General features: G+C 44.9%; 1 protein-coding gene across 1 annotated transcript; it reads right to left on the reverse strand.

Moving 5' to 3' along the window:
- Positions 1-567: 567 nt before the first annotated feature.
- Positions 568-3,968, reverse strand: SSTR1 (somatostatin receptor 1). Its single transcript, XM_054972494.1, has one exon. The coding sequence runs from the start codon at positions 3,966-3,968 to the stop codon at positions 2,850-2,852; it is 1,119 nt and encodes a 372-aa protein (XP_054828469.1). The 3' UTR covers positions 568-2,849.
- Positions 3,969-21,088: the final 17,120 nt, after the last annotated feature.

Genomic DNA, 21,088 nt, shown 5'->3' on the forward strand with positions numbered 1-21,088 from the left:
GCCATGTTAAACTACATTACTTCCCATATTTTTTTGTTTTTCATCTGAAATGTACCAATACATTCTCATCTTGCCGCGCACGTGGTTCTGTCCTCACATCCATGTGAGGTGGCTGAGAGGGTGACTGGCTCATGGTTGCCCATTAAACTTCATTGCAGGATGGGGATTTGAACCCAGGTCTCCCTAATACAACATGCTAATCCCTTCACTCACAGGTTCTGAGTTTTTATTTAATTCAACAGTGTTATGGTATCAGTGAAAATGTGTTCTGTTTTGAGGACACTACACAACTAAATTTCAGTCCTGAAAGCACTTGTTCCAGAATAGTTTTTACATCATAGTTTTTGAGGAAGTTTAATATCTTCGTTTTCACACACATTCTTCTTTGTTAAATGCTCCTATTCATTTGAAAATTACATTTAGTAGGATAGATTTGGCACAAAGATTTGGAGCATAGGTGGCTGTTAGCCTATATCTCCCCTCTCCTTTTATTTTTAACCTGCCCACTTTTTATTTTATGAGAATGTATACCTGTGGTTCTTGTAAAAGAGAAAAAAACACTGCCAATTTGAACAAAAAACAATAAACTATTTTTTTTAAAAAAAAATCAGTCCTGACATGTACAATGACATTAAAAGATGGGAAACCAAAATGAAAGGAATAGAAAAGCATTTCTCTACCAAGGTAACAATTTTCCCCCATCTAAGAAAGTGCTCTGAACAAACTGAACCTTTGACATGAATGTAACCACGCTGAATTGGTAAACAGCAAAAACTGTTGCAGAGAACACAGTTTCTACAACACACAATTTTATAAAATAAAAAGAACATTCTGCCTCACATTTTAAAACTAGATTCTTGGAAATTAAACATACAGCAAAACATTTGGTCAAAGCATTGCAAATCAGTGATGAAAAGGATGATAATGCAAAATGGATAGGTGGTTACTCAAATTCCTGGGGGTTGAGTATAAAAAGGGATGGGCTGCTTGTTTTTGTATAAATGTACCCCTTTTATTTTATTTTTTTATAAGTACAGTTGCTTTTGGTGAGAACAGCTCCTAGCTACTCTAGGTTTGATGGGCAACTTGGCTTGACCCAGTTTGGCAGTATTCCTGTCTGAAGTCCTCTTGTCCCTGTGGAAGTAGGACACACACGTCCTGTTTCTGCCATGAATACTACCCATGATGTACCACATGGAACCTATATTGGCAGCTTTACATACTGGGATGGGTCCAAAGATGTATTTGCACTTAGGGAATGGACCTTCTGCTCAAGGGTGCAGCCCTTGATCCAGCCCATAGGTGTAGGTACAAATTGCACTTTGAGGAGCTATCCAAAGATGACAGGTTCTCTGTGCCTCTGACTGTGGGGTAAGGAAGTCACACAAGAGAGCATAGCTGTAGCTTATTACATCAGCTTTGTCCGGGAGGTGCCCATGGAGGGCCACCATAGGCATTTGGAAATTAGTCTGAGCTGACAAGGCAATTCTTCTAAAACCATTTCAAGAGTGCCGGTAGCTGCACTCCCTGAGCCTTAAGTCACCTAAGGTCAATGGCATTTCTCTGGAGAAAGGACCAGCAAAATAACGTTGAAATAAAGGGGAGACATTGAGATAAAGTTTCCCCTTTTTGTTTCAGAAAGGGAAAACACAGCAGTAGCAGTCCCTTCCTCTCTGACTCTTGTATCTCACACACAACCCAGGCCAGCCGCCTGGCAGTTCTTGAAAGGGCTTTATTTGCACACCTTTATTGTGTGTACCCACAGGGCGAAGCCAAACGTTTCCCAGATCAAACATTCCTCGGAGCCCCGTGCCCAGCGCTTGACAGTCAGCGAGGACGGCGGGGAGGGAGGGGGGAGGTTATTTATCTGGCTCTTATCAGCAGCCTGCTGTTGCCGCGAGATAATGAAATAATCGCCTGCCTTTTTAGCAGACCGGGTCCCTTTCCCTTTCCAAATGGATTGCTACTTCCCCTTGAGCGCCGCTGAATGCCAAACAGCAATTCGTAGTGGAGGGAGAGGAGAATAGGACTGCGCTCCCCGCCCCCCCCCCCCCCGGTGAAAGTGACCCAGGATTTAGCTCCCGTTTTTTCTGGGGCTGTTTCGAGACAGAGGCACAATCTGCCCCAGAGATGTTGCTCGCCAGCAACGGGAAGCTGTTGACTTTGAGTGTCTCAGCTTTCTTTCTTTTTTTTGGGGGGGGGGGGAGAAGCCGAGTTCCAAGACTGGGAGGCGCGACGCAATGAACCAGAAAGGAGTACTCTCCTTCGCTATCCCATGTGAAGTCATTAAATGAAAAGAAAACAAGAGCGGCTCTAAGCATGTTCAGAGTGCTTTCCAACCTGGGCTCCGAGAAACGGTGATTGTGGGGCTAAGCTAGAGGGAGTTTGCAGAGCCCCGGCGCCTTTCTTTTTAAGAAAGAAAGCACCGGTGGATAGAAAAGAAAGACCGCCCGGCTCCCTCGGTCGCTAGTTTTTTTTTATGGGGCGAGAGGAGCAAAGCCACCGACGGCGCCCGTTTCTTTCCCTCGAAGTCGACACCAAGCCCGATGGGCAGCCAGGCGACACGCAAGCGAGGCGGGCAACTCAGGAGAAGCAGCTAAAGAAAGACCCCCGCCCACCGCCCCACACAGTCGCGGGCCGGGAGCCGAAGGGCAGCACTGAGCGCCCGGCTGCAGGCCTCCTCTGGGCCGGGCTCCGGACGCCTGCCAGTCCGAGGGGAGGGGCGGGAAGAGGCGCAGTCCCCCTGCCCCACGGGGCCCCTGGCGAGGCGCCCCCTCATCCTCTTCGCCGCCCCTCCCTGCCCGCCAGATCCGCTCCCTCCCGCCGCGGCCGGGAGAGCGGAGCCCCCCTCAGAGGGTGGTAATCCTGGAGGTGCACGTCCCGTTCCGGTACACGCCGCCCGACTCGCCGAAGTTGTCGGCGGGGAAGTCCTCGACGCTGTAGGCCCTGCTCTTGAGGGCGGTGGCGTAGTAGTCGATGGGCTCCTCGGTGGCGTTGTCCATCCAGCTGAGGCACAGCAGCCGCTGGAAGGAGCGCTTGAAGTTGTCCGAGAGGAAGCCGTAGAGGATGGGGTTGGCGCAGCTGTTGGCGTAGCCCAGGATGACCGAGAGCTGGCTGATGGTGGCGTCGTCGGGCTCGACGAAGAGGTTGACCAGCTGCACGATGTAGAAAGGCATCCAGCAGATGACGAAGACCATGACCACCATCATGACCATGAGGGTGATCTTCCTCTCCGAGCGCTTGCGCTGCTGCCAGCCGGCCTTGAGCGCCACCATGCGCATCTTGGCGATGATGAGGATGTAGCAGAGGCTGATGGCCACTACGGGCAGCAGGAAGCCCATGAGGAAGGTGTAGACCACGAAGACCACCAGCCACTTCTGCTTGGGCTCGGGCATCATCATGTTGCAGGCCATCGTGCCGTCGGTGTTGCTCTCGGTCCGGGAGAAGATGATGATGGGCAGGATGATGAGGATGGCCAGCCCCCAGACGGCCAGGTTGACCATCTTGGCCACGGTGGGCCGGCGGTAGCGCGACGCCTTGATGGGGTGCACCACGGCGATGTAGCGGTCCACGCTGAGCACCGTCAGGCAGTAGATGCTGGTGAACATGTTGACGGCGTCCACGCTCAGCACCAGCCGGCAGAGGAGCGAGCCGAAGGGCCAGTGGTGGAGCAGCGTGGAGGTGACCAGGAAGGGCACGCTGAGCATCAGCAGCTCGTCGGCGATGGCCAAGTTGAGGATGTAGATGTTGGTGGCCGTCTTCATCTTGGCGTAGCGCAGGATCACGTAGATGACCATGGAGTTGCCGCACAGCCCCACCAGGCACACCACCGAGTAGATGAAGGAGATGAGGATGGCGCTCCCGCCCTGCGCCTCCCCGCCGGCCGCGCCGGCCCCGCCGCCGCCGCTCACCGTGCCGTTGGCGCTGGCCGAGCCCGACGAGTTCCTGCCGCCCGCCGCCGACTCCATGCCGCCCGCGCCCGGGCCATCCTCCGCCCCGTCGGCCCGGGCTCAGAGCGGCGCCACCCTCTCCCGAGCCGCCCTCTCCGCTCGCAGCTCAGCGGCAGCACGGGGAGCCTCGCGCCTCTGCCAGCTCGACTGGCAGGCATTGCCGCGCCGGAGGATTAATAGGCGGCGAGCGGCGCGTCAGCAGCCACGACAGGCGGGGAGGAGGCGGGGAGGGCAGAGACGCCTCCCCGCCGGCCCGGGGCGAGCCGGTGAGTCAGGCCACGCCAACGAGCCAGGCGGAGGCGGAGGCGGAGGCGGAGGCGTCCTCGGCCCGCTGGAATCCCCCGCCTGGCCCCTGGCGCGCTTCACCCGGCGCAATCCCCGCCAACTTTCCTCTCAGGCACTTTCGCGCTCTTGGCATTTAGTTGTGTTATTCATAATCCGCCTTTCTCCCGCCTCGTCGCACCCGCGCCCAGGCCTCTCAGCTCCACTCAAACGCCTCGAATTCCCCCTCCGAGAGAGACGTTCCAGAGATCCCCGGCTCGGTCAACATCTCACCACTCGCTTTCGCAGCTCCTGAGTTGCCTAGAACACTTTAAAGGAAATGGGCGCGGGTGGGTAGGTGGGAGGGAATTAATTTTATTTATTTAGAAAATGTAGTATATACCACCTCTCTAGAGACCCGCCTAAGGGGTTCACCACTGAAAATACCACAAAACCAAACAAACCGTTTAAAAACTAGCCAGTGCCACTGAAAACAGACAAGGACATGAACGGCAACAGTAAGCATCCTAAAACTATACTCATAAAACCAACAATGAGCTACAAAGTCTGGAATCTCTTACCTGAAAGCCTTTTTGTATCTCCATTTAAAACAAAGCGGTTCAGCCCATAATCTTGAGGCCTCTTGTCTGTTCCTGTTTGGAGAGCCCTGCAGAGTTAGGATGCATCAGGTCACTATGGGGGTTTTTGAGAGCCCTTGGCCTCTGGGGAAGAAGGTTAAGACAACGGCATTCTCCTATGTAAATATTAAACACTCCTGTTTAACCAAATGTCTCTCCAGAGTGGATCAAATGTCCCCACACTCAGCATCTTCTGGACCTCGGCCACTAGCACTTCCCATCACTACCTGTGCCCTATGACCTGTTATAACCAGCCTATTCTGTTCTCCTGCTTCCACCCCACCCCACCAGACATGGGCTTCCGACTTGAATTCAACCTCAATGTTATCCTCACATCCTTTTTACTCTTATCATTCTAACTACTTAAAATCCCTATCCCTACATAGGGCAGTAACACTACCACAACATTTACCTATGCATTCATCAACCCCCAAATCCACAGCTCCAACAGTTCTACAAACCATTTTTTTTCACTTGCCTGTACAATGTTATAAAATATACAGCCTTCATACAGAAATACATATACATCTCCTTTGTGGTTTCTGCCAGTATATCTAATTCTCAAAGTCATCCCAAAGTGGATATTTGAATTTAGAGATTGGGACCATGAACAGACAAGACAGATCTTTCTACAAACGTGAGAAAAATTCCAGGTTTGCAGAAACATCTGAAATCCAAAAAACAAACAAATACCAGAGGAGAGGTTACTTCCCAAAATGATAAAAAGACCATATGTAGCTTTACAAAACAGATGCCCCCTGTTTCTGCTAGGCAGCAACAACAGTATTCAAGCCTTGGTTTTTGTCAGGAAAAGTCAGGGAGAGGGGATAGGCCCTTTCCAAGGCTGGCAGCAAGAATCAAGCAATTTGCTATCATCCCACTTGCATGACTCATCCAGATCTGACTGCTTGCTACTGTTCAACAGCTGCTATCCCACAAAAACCAGTGTAGTGGTTAGAATTTCAGATTACAATCTGGGAGATCCATGTTTGAATCCCCACTCTGCTGTGGAAGCTCAGTGGATAACTTTGGGCCAGTCACACACACTCCGCATATCCTACCTTATAGGGTTGTTGTGAAAATGAAATGGAAGAGAGGAGAATGGTGTAAACTGTTTTCACTCCCCATTGTGAAGAAAAAACAGGATATAAATGAAGTAAAATAATTATAGTTGAAGATGGCGGTGTGGGGAGAAAAGGTAAGTGAGATGGTAGATGGATGGGGAGGAGAGAGGAAGCAGGGAAAGGTGGGGCTGCTGGAAAAGAGAAAGGGGAAATAGTGTGGGGATGAGATACAGAGGTACATGAGGTGCCCTCTGCAAGTCTTTGCAGGTTCACCACCATATATCTGGGCCAGGTGTAGATCTGGCACTGCAATACTAGGCCAGAGTTTTCCCAGGGAGAGGCTGCCAGGTGGAGGGAAAGAGGGAAAGAAATAGATGCGGCAGATAATGAAAGGTTGATTGATGGGTGGGGAGGAGAGAATGAATCCGGAAAAACTCCATGGGGGATTTTAGGGAAGGGAAAGTAGGAGAGGGGGAAATGAGCTATCTGCTGCAATTCTTTGCATGTCCCCCACTTATTATCTTGAAAGCTTATACCCTGGAAATCTTGTTGGTCTTTAAGGTGCTATTGGAGTAAAATAGCAGAATCCTCTGAATTTGTGAGAAATATGTATAAATATTAATCTGATATCTGCTTCTCTGCTCCATCCTTTGAGACCCGGAATTCCAGATCAATTTTTCCATAGAAGCATGGATCCCCACAGGGACAAAAGTGGTTTCAGAGCAAAAGTGGCAAGTGTGAGAAGGGCTAAACGTGACCCTAAGGATGCTTTGAAATACAGATTTGGGCCAGAATTATGTATGGCTGCAGTCTAGCATGAAGATTGGCTACAATGGGATATCCACGCATACACTGCATTGAGCTCCTCAGAGGAAGGTCAGTATTCATTTGTGACAAACAAGCAAACAGACAGGAGAGAAATAATGCTGACAGGATTATTTTTTTATCTTCATGCACAGCACTCAGAATATAAAATAGTGATGCCTTAAAGACTAGCAGATTTATCATGGCATAGGCTTGCCACAATAAATCTGTTAGTCTTGAAGGTGTCACAAGCCTGTTTGTTGCTTTCCAGTTATCCAACCATCATTTGACATCCTGCTGTCTTTCATTGATGAGAAGTGAATTTCTGACATTTCTGATTCTCCCATGTACAACAGAACATGTGAAACTGCAGCATACAAATAAGGGGGGAAATAATGGAGCTGCCTGCTTTCTGCTGTCCTCATGGGAACATTTGGGGTCTTCCAGGGGTTACAGTGTGTTGCCAGACACCCTTCTCTTCCAAAGAAGAGGGGGCTGGATTAAGAATATGCTCTGAAGACAGCAGAAAGAGAGTGTTAGAGCAGCAGCGTGTCTTCAGAAAGCAGAACAGCAACTTTGCTGCTCCTCACTCAGTCATTCTCCCTTCCTTTTCTTCATGTATGCATCTGTTATGCACTGCATCAGGTGATTTAGTCCTCTTTCCAGCCAACAGCTGCTAATGGGTCATGCTGACAGCCTTCTTCTCAGAGACTGGTGGTTCACTGCTTCTGAGAATTTCAGAGATGCTGCTTCCCTAATTCACAGCACTTTTCTGTGCAAGCGCTCGAGTAAATCTGCAAATGATCAACCCAAACACCTGTTTGGTGTTGACTCAAGACCACTGGGTTTTGCTGGAAAGCACACATTAAAGTACAATATTATAGCAATTATGTATCCGATATACAATATGTGACTTTAAAAACCCTTGAACACAATAAATACATATTCCTCATTTGTTGCACTCAGTTAACATGTCTTCAAGGCAGTACTTTAGTTTGCAGGATATTTCATTTTCTCAGATGCAAAACACTGTGGTGTGATAGCTCAGGAAATATAATTCTTTCCAGATAGCGTATTCACTGTTGTTGAGATGGCAGAGTCAAATGTGATTGCATTAAATCACTGGCTTCTCTTAAAAGGTATCACAGGTATGATAGTGAGATTTTTGTGATAAGTGAAACAGCTCTCCCTCTCAAGCCTGCTATCATTTTTTTGCATATGACAACTCACCTAGCCAGATATTTCTTTAAAAAGAGAAGGGGGATTTGTCCCAGTGTAGCAACTCTGTCTTACTCTCTGCAAAGATAGCTTTTCTGTCTATTATGTATGGATATCAGAAATTATATCATGGGGCTGTCACTGAAAGTCCTGTAAGAGTAGCCTGCTTTGGATAAAAATATAGTTAATAATAAAATGTATTCATAAAATGCTGTCCTATAGCTACTCAGAATATTACCACTGATTTTGCTTTTATGGGCTCTGAGTTTTCTGCTAGTGCTAATTTTTATTGCTGGTTGCTAATGTCACAGAATGATGAAACTAATGACACTGAATAATTCTGGATGGTAAAGTGGATTGTGAAGAGCTTTGAAAGGATCTCTCCAAACTGAGTGACTGGATGATGACATGGCAAATTAAGTTCAGTGTGAGGAGGCATAAGTTGATGCACATTCAGACATAAATAAATAAACCCTAACTTTAACTATATCATGATGTACTCTGAACTAGTGGTGACTGTTCAGGAAAGAAATCTTGGTTGTGGAATATCTCAGTGAAAATGCTGATTCAGTGTGCAGCCATGATGCAAAAGAAATTCTATTATTAAAGGGATCAAAAACACAATAATAACAACATTTGATTTATATATTGCCCTTCAAGACGACTTAACACCCACTCAGAGCAGTTTACAAAGTGTGTTATTATTATCCTCACAAAAATCACCCTGTGAGGTGGATGGGGCTGAGAGAGCTCTGTAGAGCTGTGACTGACCCAAGGTCTTGCTGGCTTCAAGTGGAGGAGTGGGGAATCAAACCTGGTTCTCCAGATTAGAGTCCTACCACTCTTAACCACTACACCAAACTGGCTCACCAAACATAGAGGCCAGTATCACTGTACAATTTATGTGGGACTAGGTCTTTTCAGTTTAGAAAAAAAGATAATGGAGGGGGGACATATAGAAGTTCATAAAACTATGTATGTGGCAGAGAGACTGGTTAGAAAGAACTTTCCCCCCCTTTTCCAAAATACTAGAACTCAGGGGCACCCAATGAAGTTGATGAACAATAGATTCAGGATGAACAAATCACTCCATATGTGATTAAAGTGTAGAATTCACTGCCAGAGGATGTAATGATGGTCATGATCATAGATAGGATTAAATAAATTCATGGGCAATAGACCCATTGGTGGCTACTGGCCATGGTGCCTAAGGAGATGTCCATGTTCAGAGGGAGCCAGCCTCTGAATGCCATTGCTAAGAGGCAACATTGTGGGAAGGCCTTGGCCTCTGTAGACTGTTGCTGGCCCTCCAGGGCATCTGGTTTGCCACTGTGTGAAACAGGATGCTGGTCTAGATGGACCAGTGGTCTGAGCCAGCAGGGCTATTCTTACGTATTTAATGTATATAACAAAAGCCTTGAGTCTCCTGTAATGGTCTTTGCTCCTCCCCACCTAGTTTTCCATATTGGCAGCCAGTGCAGTCAAGCAAAATTAAGGGGTTTCAGAATCTGAATTATGAACAGCTTTCATGGGCAGCCTTAGGCATGGTTACAGTAATCCAAATGGAGCTTTATTTTTTAAAACTTCCAAACATGATAAACATAGTATTTAAGAGAAATGGGCACAGTTCATAGATCAGATCCAGCCAAAAAATGCGTTCCTAATCATGGCTGCCACCTGAGTATCAAGTAGGAAAACCAGATGCAGAAGTAGATGGCCATGTTCCTTTACGAGGAATGTTTCATCCAGCTATCGCTAGGTCAGCAAACACACTTTTGCCTTGTTGGATTCAGCTTCCTAAGATCCAAGCTGTATATAATGGGGATCATCCAATGTTTAACACTAAAAGCAGCCATGTTGTGGGGGGAATAGAGTTGGAGATCTGTGACTGTATGGGTGCAATATCTCTGGGGCCAGTGACTTACGCACCCCCTATGTGGTTTCCTTGACTTTAAAAGATCTCCCTGCAGAGCTGTTATATGTTGCAGAAGGAAAAAAGAGTGGTGGACAGATGCATATGTAATTTTTATCAGAGGAATGATAATAGGTGGGATCAGGAAATAACCCTTCTCTTCTGGTACTATGGCCCCAATCCATATTGTCCCCACAGCTACTTTTAATATGAGATCTGATGACAATTTTCCCATGTAATGTGTTATTTTGTCCCTTTTCAAACCCATAGCATATGATAACTTACTCAAAACTGATGATTGGAAACCCCGTGTCTTACTAGATCACTATTCCATGTGGAAAGACCAATCTGGTCATTCTTTTTTCTTTTTGCTTGTGATTTCCTATGATTTCTCCTTTTTCTTTTTCATTCAACTCTGCATTAACGGTTTTAGTCAGAAAAGGAGTCTGGCAGCCAGAAAAAAGAGGGCCATCTTCCATCTACTTTCCTTCCCATGAAGGAAAAACCAACATCTAGGCCTCCCCTTCTGTGCACTTTTACACACAGTGCAAGGACAAGCTGACGGGTTTAAACAGGGGGTCTTGTCCCGGCATGGGCTCCTGCATCAGATTAGGGAAGAGAATTCACCTGAATGGCCTCTCTTAGTAGAAATAAAACTACAAGGCACAGGGAAACATGGCATAACAGCAGGACTCAAAGGTAATAATTTATTGGCAAATTTATTGGCAAATTGTCACTAGCATGAAGAAGCAAATTTTTAAAAATTTCACTGCATTGCGCTAGTTGACAAAGGAGTGCTTTCCTGATTGTGCACTGTGATGTGCTAGTGCCACTTTGCCAGTAAGTTTCCCACCTTTGTGTGCACCTGCCAACACTCACCTTCTTTGGAATTCATTGTTGTATGAGGTTTCATGTGCTTGAGACTGGTGGATTTTTGGATGATGTGGTTTTTCGTTAAGCACGAATAGAGCCTCATTTCCCCACTCCCACCCTTCTTGAAAAGAATAGTGTGTGAGTGCGTGTGCAACTGTCCTGCACAACACTTGCCTTGATGCACGTCTTCCCCAAGCATTCTTCAGGGTCCCTAAACATGGAAGCCCATTGTTGCATGCTTTCAAACTCAGTGGGTCAATGGTTTAGAAGTACAGCTGTGTTCTGTGCAATTTTGGTGCCACTGCATGCAAAGCTGCCCCAGAGCCTCATTTCCCCATCGCCCTTGAAAAGAATAGCATGCATTTGCACATGCGTGGCTAATGCCCACCTTGCTGAATGAAAACAAAACAAAACAAAATACAAATGGATCAGATCTAAGCTGGCATCACCCTCGCTGGAACAAACCAGTAATGGAACAGAATTATTCCAGTACCCCCCAAACCAAAACTGAAACAGAAATTTTCTCAATGCACATTCCTACTGCTGTGCCCTTGCCTACTCATTCACCTTGCTGCCAAATGGGAAATCTGAAATAAGTCTATAATGATCACACACAGTCTTGTGTCAAAGATGCTTTAACAATCCTTTCTAATAGTAGCTCCAGCTTCTGATAGTTTTTTTTTTAAAAAAGTGAAAATAGGATAAGGGCAAACTAAGAGGATTCTTCCAAGAATCCTGTCAGTGTCCAAAAAGATACAACTTAAATCAATCCAATCAAACTGAACAAGCAGCATCTTCCGCTGGATTCCCAGAAATATTGGCATTCAAGTCAGATCAGATGCAAGTGGTTTTATCCACAAAATGTATAGTAAGAGTCATAGTGGGATGTTATGGAGCTATCCATATCTGGCTAGAGCTAAATGTAATAACCCTATTACCATATGAAACAACTCCACTGGATGGCACCAAGTCAATGCAATAGTAACAGAGAAACCAACTTTTTCACCACCATACATCACAGTATATAGACCATATCTAATTGGATTAATCCCAAATTTTCTGCCACTTGTGCTCAAGCTATCTCATTTGCAGTTTCTATATAGCAGATTTTAAATGGAGCATGACCTTTTCAAGATGACCCTGGGGCATACGTAATGCAAACAAACCAGGAAATTGTGGGTGTGTGTCAGCAGTGCTTGCACAGCTAGCCACAATGCTGAGTGCTGCCACTGAGCAGATGCAAAACTATTCAAAACATTGTTTATTGTGAATTGCAAGAAAAAATGGTTGTAATCATATGATAAGATGAACCCAACATAGAACAGGCATTGCAAACAAGGTAAGTTTGTTGACTGCAATTTTTGTAAAGTTCTCACAATCCTGAGCACTTGAAACTGTAAGAAAGCACATTTCTTATAAGACAATTTTGCTCATGTGATACTGACCTGGACTTTTTGTCTTTGTCTTTGTTTCATCCTAGGCCTACCATGACTCTATAAGTAAGCAGCAGCAGCAGCTGGAACACAATAAAGATTGTCATCATCTTTTCCCTGCAGACTTTTCTGTCACTTGTAGCTGCTGCACAGCATTCAGAAAGCAGCTGGCGGGGAGGGGGGGCATCCTTAGTTCTATTTTTTAGGAGGCGGGGATAAGCAATTTGCAGTGGAGGAGAATACCAGATGTGCATGCAGATGCTTAGTAATCATGTCTGGAGGAGCCTTCAGTGAGAAGGAAGGCTAATTCAGGTTACTGTTTATAGTGCATTCTTAATGCAACCTTCATTAGAAGAGTGTAATTTGGCTTAGGATGGCACTGTTAATTACTTTTTGTGAGCCACCTTGGAGATCTGTACAGGTAGAAAGGTAACATACCAATGCTTTAGATAAATAAATGTACGTACCCCTAAAAGTCAGATATGAAAGAATTGCATAGTTGCGTTAATGTAAGTATTCAATTTAATAAACAGCACTATGTGGAAATAATGAATGACAAATATTATAGCTCCTGTATTAAGAAAGCAGACTGTGGTGTAAAGCTTTTCATTGACGTTTTTTCTTTCCCCAACCATTCATATCCACACACGTTTAGAGGCATCCTAGAAGCTTTCTTTTTTGGGAACTTCTCAGATCAAATGATGCTTCCATGATAATTTCCTTCTGCAATTTATGAATCACCATTCTAGATCTTGTATGGTAGAAATGATTTTTTAATTGATCACATTCAAGTTTCTGATTTAGAGCTTGCTGTGACCCCCTCTAACCAGCCCTCACCAGGCCAATGACTCGGACCTGGAGGGCTCAGAGGAAGAGCCTGAGGCTCAGCAGGGACAGGATGGGCCTGGAGCTGCAAAGGCATCAGCTGACCATGAACCAGAGACTACTCTGTCAGAGCTCACAAGCAAGGTCCTGGTCTACCATGCCCCGGCAGTACGTGAGACCTCCCCACCAGAATCTGCAAGAGTGCCCCAGCTGCCTGCCTCAGAGACCACCACTGGAGCCCCACCAGGCAGAACACGAACCAGAACCCATAGCTCCTCCATATTGCTTCCCACGCTGAGGGAGCGAAGGCAGTAAAGGTCCCAGGCAGAAGTGGCTCAGAGAAGGAGAAGTGCGAGGCTGGCAGCATGCCGTCTCCCTGAAGACTCAGGTCAGGACTAGAGATGGGCACGAACAGCAAGACTAACTAAAAAAACTCATGAACAGCCCAATCTGCTGTTCGCGAACAAGCTGTTTTTGAGGCCCCATTCTAAACGAACAGGTGGTCGTTGCAAGCCTTGTTTGTTGCTGTTTGTTGCTGTTCGTCAAGCCAGACAGTCTGGCACCTACAATCAATTCCCTTGGCAACTTAGGCAGGGATTGTCTGAACTCTGTCTGAATTCCTGCTGTTGTCCTGGAAACCCCAATCTAAGTCCAATTTAGCTTGATAGGCAGGTCTTCCTTCCAAGTGTGGACTGGAGCTCCAAATTTGTTACAAGAGGGAAAGACCGGGTGGGGGAGGGGGGCTCCCAGCTCTGGCTTTCAGGGAGAGACAGCTGCTGTTAGAGAGACAGGGTGAGTGCATTGGGGCTTGAATTTTCTTTGTGTGTGGTGGGATAGGGATCTACCCCTTCAGGTTCCAGGGCTGCTGCCAGGCTCTGGGGCCAAGCTATTATTTATTATTTGTACCTTTCCTGCTGCCTGCTCAGGTAGGGTTTCTGGGAGTGGTGCGGTAGGGATCTACCCCTTCAAGTTCCAGGGCTGCTGCCAGGCTCTGGGGCCAAGCTATTATTTATTATTGGTATATTTCCTGCTGCCTGCTCGGGTAGGATTTTTGGGAGTGGTGTGCTAGGTATCTTGATGGCTGGAGGAGAGCCTGCTGCCCCCCACGAACAACGAACATGTTCGTGAACAGGATCATGTTTGTCAATGTTCATTGTTCATTGTTTGTGGATGGTAACGAACATCGAACACCATGTTTGGGGTTTTTTTCCTGTTCATGCTTATGTCTAGTCAGGACTTCAATGGTGATATTTCTTTTCAGGACCACAGCCAGAGCACAGCAGATCCTCCTGATCCCCAAATCTGCAGCTGAGCCCGATCATCACCCCTCAGCCTATTTAGGCTGAGGCTTGGCTGAGTTGCAGTGCCTTGTGTTCCACTTTCAAGCTTCCAGCTCTGAACTCCAAGCCCCCTTGCAAGTCAGCCGGCTAAGCAACTGAATCCTGAAGCGACCACCTGCCCGGGTGCAGGACAGAGAAGTGAAGAAACACCATCACTACTCCAATAGTTTAAAATTGTAGGTAGCCATATTATCCATGGGGGAAAAAACCAGTAACAATGGTAGAAATGTGTCTTTTAAACAGGTCCAATCAAAACATCACAAAGTAGTGAATGACTGTAGACTTTCATGTTCTTTAGAATTCTTCATTAGGCTGGATGCCAAGTACAAAAATGGGAGGAGGGTAAACATGCTGACTGATTTAAAAAAAAGAAGACTGGGTGGTAATGCTGGTTACCATTAAGAAATCTAATAGTACAGTCCTAAGAAGAGATAACTGTCTAAGCCCATTGACTTCAAAAGACTTTGACTCCTTAACTGCTTAGGACTGCACTGCAAGTCTACAACACCTCTTGGACAAAAAGGCACCCTAATCAAACACTAAAGTCATGTTTGTGTCAGTATTTACATAATGTCATAATATTTCTTATATAGCCTTTGCTATATTTAGATTATGTTTTAGTAATGACAAGAAATTAAAACTAAGAGTGCAGAACATCATAAAAGAGTATTTGCCTGAATAAATGAAATTAAAGCATATACAAAATAGCTCACCATGGAAGTGGCATTCCTTTAATGACTCTCTTTAGTTTAGGATTACTTCCAGAGAGCTTAGTTTTCTTAATATTCTAATTTTACATGGTTATGATTATTGTTTTCCAGTGGCATACTTCCAAATATGTTCATTATGAGAAGATATGATCCATAAACATTCTCTTGTGATAGACATCCTTTAATATGTATCGCTCACATACCCTGATATAAATCACATAGACGTAATAAACTGCCACACAAATCAGATAAAGTTATTGCAACAATTCTGAACAAATAAAAAACCCTTTTTTTTACTTCAAGATGTCTGTTGTGTAAACATATCATGCAAACTTAATAATTTCTAAATAACTTTGCTTTGGCATTATCATTATTGAAGCTAAATCTGCCCTCCTGTGTCCCTGTGCATCAACCACGGTCTTCTGACTGCCACTTTCACTACTTAAGGCAGCCTGTCTAGTATCTACTAAAGCATGACTCCCATCTTATAGAATGGACTCCCCAAGGAGGTGAAGGGGCACCAACTTTCTAAGCATTTATGAGGGGTGGCTTTGGGGGTTCAGGACTTCTACCACTAAGCACCGTTGAGTATGGACACATTGATCAGCTCCTTAGTGGTATATCAGTTCTGGGGTACAGCAACAGTCAGATCTCAGGTTGCTGACTTCGAGGTGGGGCCTGGACATTCTCCTGGAGTTTCAAGTCATCCCCATACTGCAGAGATAGTTCCCCTGGTGAAAATTCCAGCTTCGGAGGGTGAACTCTATGGCATCAACGCCCTCCTGAGCTTCCTCCTCTCCCCAAACTCCACCTTTCCAAATTCCCAGGATCCTCCCCAAATCATCAGGTATTTCCCAGCCTGGAGACTGGGAAACTTAGGCGGGACCCAGTGAGGGACAAAAGCAATGACTCTTCTTTTACCATAATATTACTTTTCAAGTGACACATGGCATTCTGGTGCCAGAAGGCTGCTTCAGCCACTATTCTTAGGGCAAGTGGGGGCGGGGGGGGGTCACACAGGGGCAAGTTCAACAGAGCAACCTTTCCCATATCTAAAATTAAAGTAAAACATGTCCTTCAAATGCCACTGACAACCTAAAAAGAACCCATATCAACCTAGAATACTAAGCTTCCTGCAGAGCTGGGAATGATTTGCCATGTGGGCACAGCAGAAAGGACGACCTTGTTTGGGCACAGCTCTTTTGCTGTTACATAAGAAACCATTGCTGTCAGTACATTTTAATTATTGTTTCATTCAGGAACTTTGTTCTGTCCAGATTAATCTAACTAACTGTGTCAGAAACTCCATCAGAGGGATCAGTTTCTTCTATATATAGTGACAGTATATAACTCTGATTAATGCTTTAATAAATATTGTAAGCAGATAAATTAATTTACCACTCAGCACATAGTAATAGTGCCTATAAACAGTAATTTAAGTGATGTGCACAAGTATGAGGAGAGACTGTTATAACCTATCCCTCCAATGATTATTTCAGTATCTTTTTTCAACTCCATCTCCTTTCTCTGTCTTTTTGCTGATATCCCACAGAGCAATGTCCTTGGTCCCGTTTACTTATCCCTGCTTTTTATCCTTGAGTGACTTCATCTTCTTGCACACATTCTATTACTAAGGTGGTGATTCACCTAACTGCCTCAAGAAGCCTAAATCAAAGCCTATGTTAATCTATGTGCCACACACTAGGGAGAGGGTGATTTTCATCAGATAAAGACCAGGATGTTTTTTATGATTATAACTAAGGGTTTGGATCCCACCGAAGATTACTGCTGATAGAAGAATTTCCATCAGTGGAGCTTAACTTTCTTGCCAGCCTTCAGTGCAACCAAAAATGCCTCCTCCCAATGCTGCTTTGGGTAGTACAGTATGGGGGGAGGATCAGTGAAAACTGCCCTCCCTTCATCCCGTGGTTAGGTTAGGCAGAGATCCCAATCCCTCTGGCCATTCCCAACAGAGTTGTAGCGGAATATTCAGATGATAGTCCAGATTCAGAGCAAAACCCACTTGAATCCTAGTAGGATCAGATGAGAAAGCTAAGAGTGCTGATGCCAGGACTTTATACTAATGGGAAAAAATGGTAGACAATCCAACTCTCCTTCTCGCTTTCCTGTTCTTTTGTTCATCACAACATACTTTCCTCCTAAATGGGATCTTCTCCAGTCATTTTCCTCATGTCTTGACATTGCCCCTTCTTAGAGCCATGCTCTCCAATCCCTTTGCATAGGTTAGATTCTCTTTCAGGACATCTGTACCATATTTTGAGATATTGTTCCTTAAAAGAAGTCCTGATCTTCGAGTATCAAACACAAGAGGAGGACATGGAGTATGCTTTTGAGGCAACAATAATGTAGGTCTTCATGATAGAAATCCATACTTCCTGCAATAGTGTTCTGCAGAAGAAATATAGGCCTTTCAGATTATGCTTATCCACCTTAATATTCAGCAAAGTATGCTTTTATATACCTGGCCCCTTTAATATTGAAGTGATTTCTCCAAGAGCTCAAATTCTCTTTTTCCCTGAGTTGGGAGTCAAGAACAGTGGGAACAAAGGGAGGGTAGATTTAAAGGACCTGTGCATCACATGCATGTGTACCCGGTCATCAGACTGGCAAACTTACTTGCAGTTTGGTGTAGTGGTTAAGAGCAGTAGGACTCTAATCTGGAGAACCGGGTTTGATTCCCCACTCCTTTGCTTGAAGCCAGCTGGGCGACCTTAGGTCAGTCACAGCTCTCTCTGGGCTCTCTTAGTACCACCCACTTCACAGGTTGATTGGCGTGAGGATAATAAAAACACACTTTGTAAACCGCTCTGAGTATGGCACTAAGTAGTCTTGATGGGTGGTATATAAATCAAATGTTGTTGTTATTATTACTAGCTAATGATTGGTACTGATTCTTGTTTCCTGACTGTGGCCTCTTATTGTTCAATTTCAGTTTCAATGGCAGTTACATATACTACACTATGAATGCCCATCTAATAGGAGTGCAAGGTCTCCCACTTTGGCTGGAAAACTCCTGCTTGACACCCCACTGCTGTCCTGTGGAGAATCAAAAGCAAAATGTGGTGGTGGTGGTGCTGTTGTGCTGATGCCACGACGTCACTTCCAACATGAATCTGAACAAGATTGCTATTAGAGAATCATTATAATAGCTTCCTTTTGTTACACATTTTGTGATCTCTGGAGACCCCTTCATTTAGATTAGATTGAGGCCAAGAAATCAGAGCATGTTGCTTTGATTGAACTGAAAATGTCCTAGAATAATATCTGAGGAGCTGACTGTGTTTGATTGATTCATCTCTCTGGCTTGTCCTTTAGTGCGAAGGCTTCACCTTTCTATGGCTGACCTATCTGACCTATGTCTGAAATTCAATCATGCAAATGAGGTCTGCTCTTGCCTTTCTCCAGACCAATTTAACCTCCTTTGTCTTGCATGGACACACCCTTCAACTAAGGCTTACATAATTTTTCTGGTAAACAACTCTTTGGATGAGGACAAGCAAGAATTTTCTAAGATGGCAGGACAGGTGTGCTGGCTATGGACTGAAAAGTAGACTGAGGCCACAGAATGAAGACAGAATGGTCATCATGACAGCAAATTCCCGAAGTGAACATGTTCAAATGCGCAGAATTTTAAGAGGGGTCTTTTTTCCTCTGCATTTGCTAATTGAGGCTAGAAGTCTCTTGCTGCTGTATAAACCTTCCATGTACGACAATCCTAATGGGATGATGCTGTTTAGAACATTTATAAAAGGGTGATTAATTCTGATGGGCTCCCACAGAATAATTTTGGAGAGTTTTTCACTTTCAGACTGTGGCTGGTTGATGCAATATTCATAAGGAGTGGTAGCCGAGAGAACATGTTTAGTTTTGTATATTTACTCACTGTACTTGTAGAGCAAAAGGTGAGAATATAAATTGTAACTGTGCAAATTCTCATGTAATTTTGCAGTAATCAACACCTCTTCTTTACGGTTTAAAAAGAGGAAAGAATAATGATCTATTTTTTAAACAATAACTACTGCAAAACACTTTGTGCATTAGAAGTTATATCATTAGAAGGGGCACAAAATTGCCATACTGTGGAGCTTCCAAGCTGTAATTGTAGGATCTACATCTACACTGTTGAGAGCTGACCATTTCTTAAGAGGACCAAGGAGAGCCAGTTTGGTGTGGTGGTTAAGAACAGCAGGACTCTAATCTGGAGAACTGGGTTTGATTCCCTACTTCTCCGCTTGGAGCCAGCTGGGTGACTTTCAGTCAGTTACTGCTCTTCCAGAGTTCTCTCAGCCTCACCCACCTCACAGGGTGATTGTTGTGAGGATAATAATAACATGCTTGGTAAACTGCTCTGATTGGGTGTTAAGTTGTCCTGAAGGGCTGTATATAAATTGAATGTTGTTGTTGTTGTTATTATTAACGTTGTTAATATTATTATTTTATAAAGCTTTAGAAAACATATACAGGCTTTAGAAAATGTAGTAACAAAACTGTTCTTTTTACTATGAGACCGTGGTCTCATGCTCTGTGGAGCCAGTCTACCTCTAGTGGGAATATTCATAATTTACTTTTACAAATGCTTCTGATTCTTATGTTTTCCTCCCTAAATGACATTTTGTTTATGATGAACTGGATGCAGAACAATAACTTAAAATATGCAATACGAAGCTAGCAATAAAAAACAATACCAAAAAGTCAAACCCAATATATAGAATAAAAATACCACTAACTATCGATTCAGTAACCAAATCATATTGTAAGCCAGCAAAAATCATAAAGTTCAACAATAGCGCCCATAAAACCAACAGAAGCTTTTCAGCCAACAGATTTCCACATAATAAGAGAGATGGTGGCAACAGTAAAATCAGTGCAACCAATAAGTCACCTCAAAGGCCTTCTGAAACAAGTCAGCATTTGTGTTTCATCAGAGGGACATGAACCAGCTGAACATCTGCTGAGAAACTGAATTCCATAGTCCGGGAGCTATGGCAAAAAAGGCTCTGACCTGAGCCCTTGCTCATTGTACTCCCTATAAGGCAGAACCAGCAAACAGAACACCAGGCCAGACCGCAAATTCTGGGCAGGTTTGTATGGGTTATGGTCCATTCTAGGCTACTCTCCAGAAAGTGTGGTTTCTGAGCCATTATTGTGCCAAGTAGTGGCCAGATACAAAGTACTTTGGAAGAGACAGGATACTTGAGATGTTTTAGAGACCTAAGATTATGAGGGCAAAGCCAAAACTATTTGCAGTTTTTGGAGCATCTTTGGCTGTTCCAAAAACATGCCTTACCAGCTCTTTGGCATTACTTTTGAAAATAATGATTTACCTTCCTCACTTGCAATCCACTATCCAGAATTAAACCTTGAGAATAGGGATGTGCGTTTCGGCATTCAGAATGCCGAAAGAATGCCGAAACAAAAGTGTTTCGGCTTCTTTCGGGGAATGCCGAAACGTTTCGGGAATGCCGAAACGTTTCGGGTAGCCGAAAGAAAAAAGCCGAAACGTTTCGGGATTCTTTCGGCTTTCTTTCGGCTTTTCAATGGGAAAATGCCTCCGTCTTCCCGGACGTCTGGGGGAGGCATTTTCCCACCGAATAAGCCCAAAATTGGTGGAGACCTTCCTCTAACCCTTCTCTAACAACCACCCAAGTTTCAGACAGATTGGACTTTGGGGGGCCATGTTATGGCCCCCCAAAGCAGGTCCCCCCATCCTCCCATAAGAAAGCGAAGGAGCAGCATATTGTTAGCATGCTGCTACTCATCTTCTTCATTATTTCCTATGGGGAAAAAATGAAGAAGCAGGCTTCCTTTGCCAGGGGTGGCATTTTGCATGCAAAATGCCCCCTCACCCTCAGGGGCCCTTCTCCCACCCCTCCTCCCACCCCCCACCAAGGCTCAGCCTGCTCCCACTTGGGAGGGCCATTTCATGGCCTCCCCAAGTAGGTGCTCTAATCTCTACCACTGACAGCTGGGGGAGGCTTGTGTTGCCAGGGGTGGCATTTTGCATGCAAAATGCCCCCAAGCCCTCAGGGGCCCTTCTCC

This window comes from Eublepharis macularius, chromosome 2 (genome assembly GCF_028583425.1).
Source record: "Eublepharis macularius isolate TG4126 chromosome 2, MPM_Emac_v1.0, whole genome shotgun sequence".
NCBI lineage: Eukaryota > Metazoa > Chordata > Lepidosauria > Squamata > Eublepharidae > Eublepharis > Eublepharis macularius.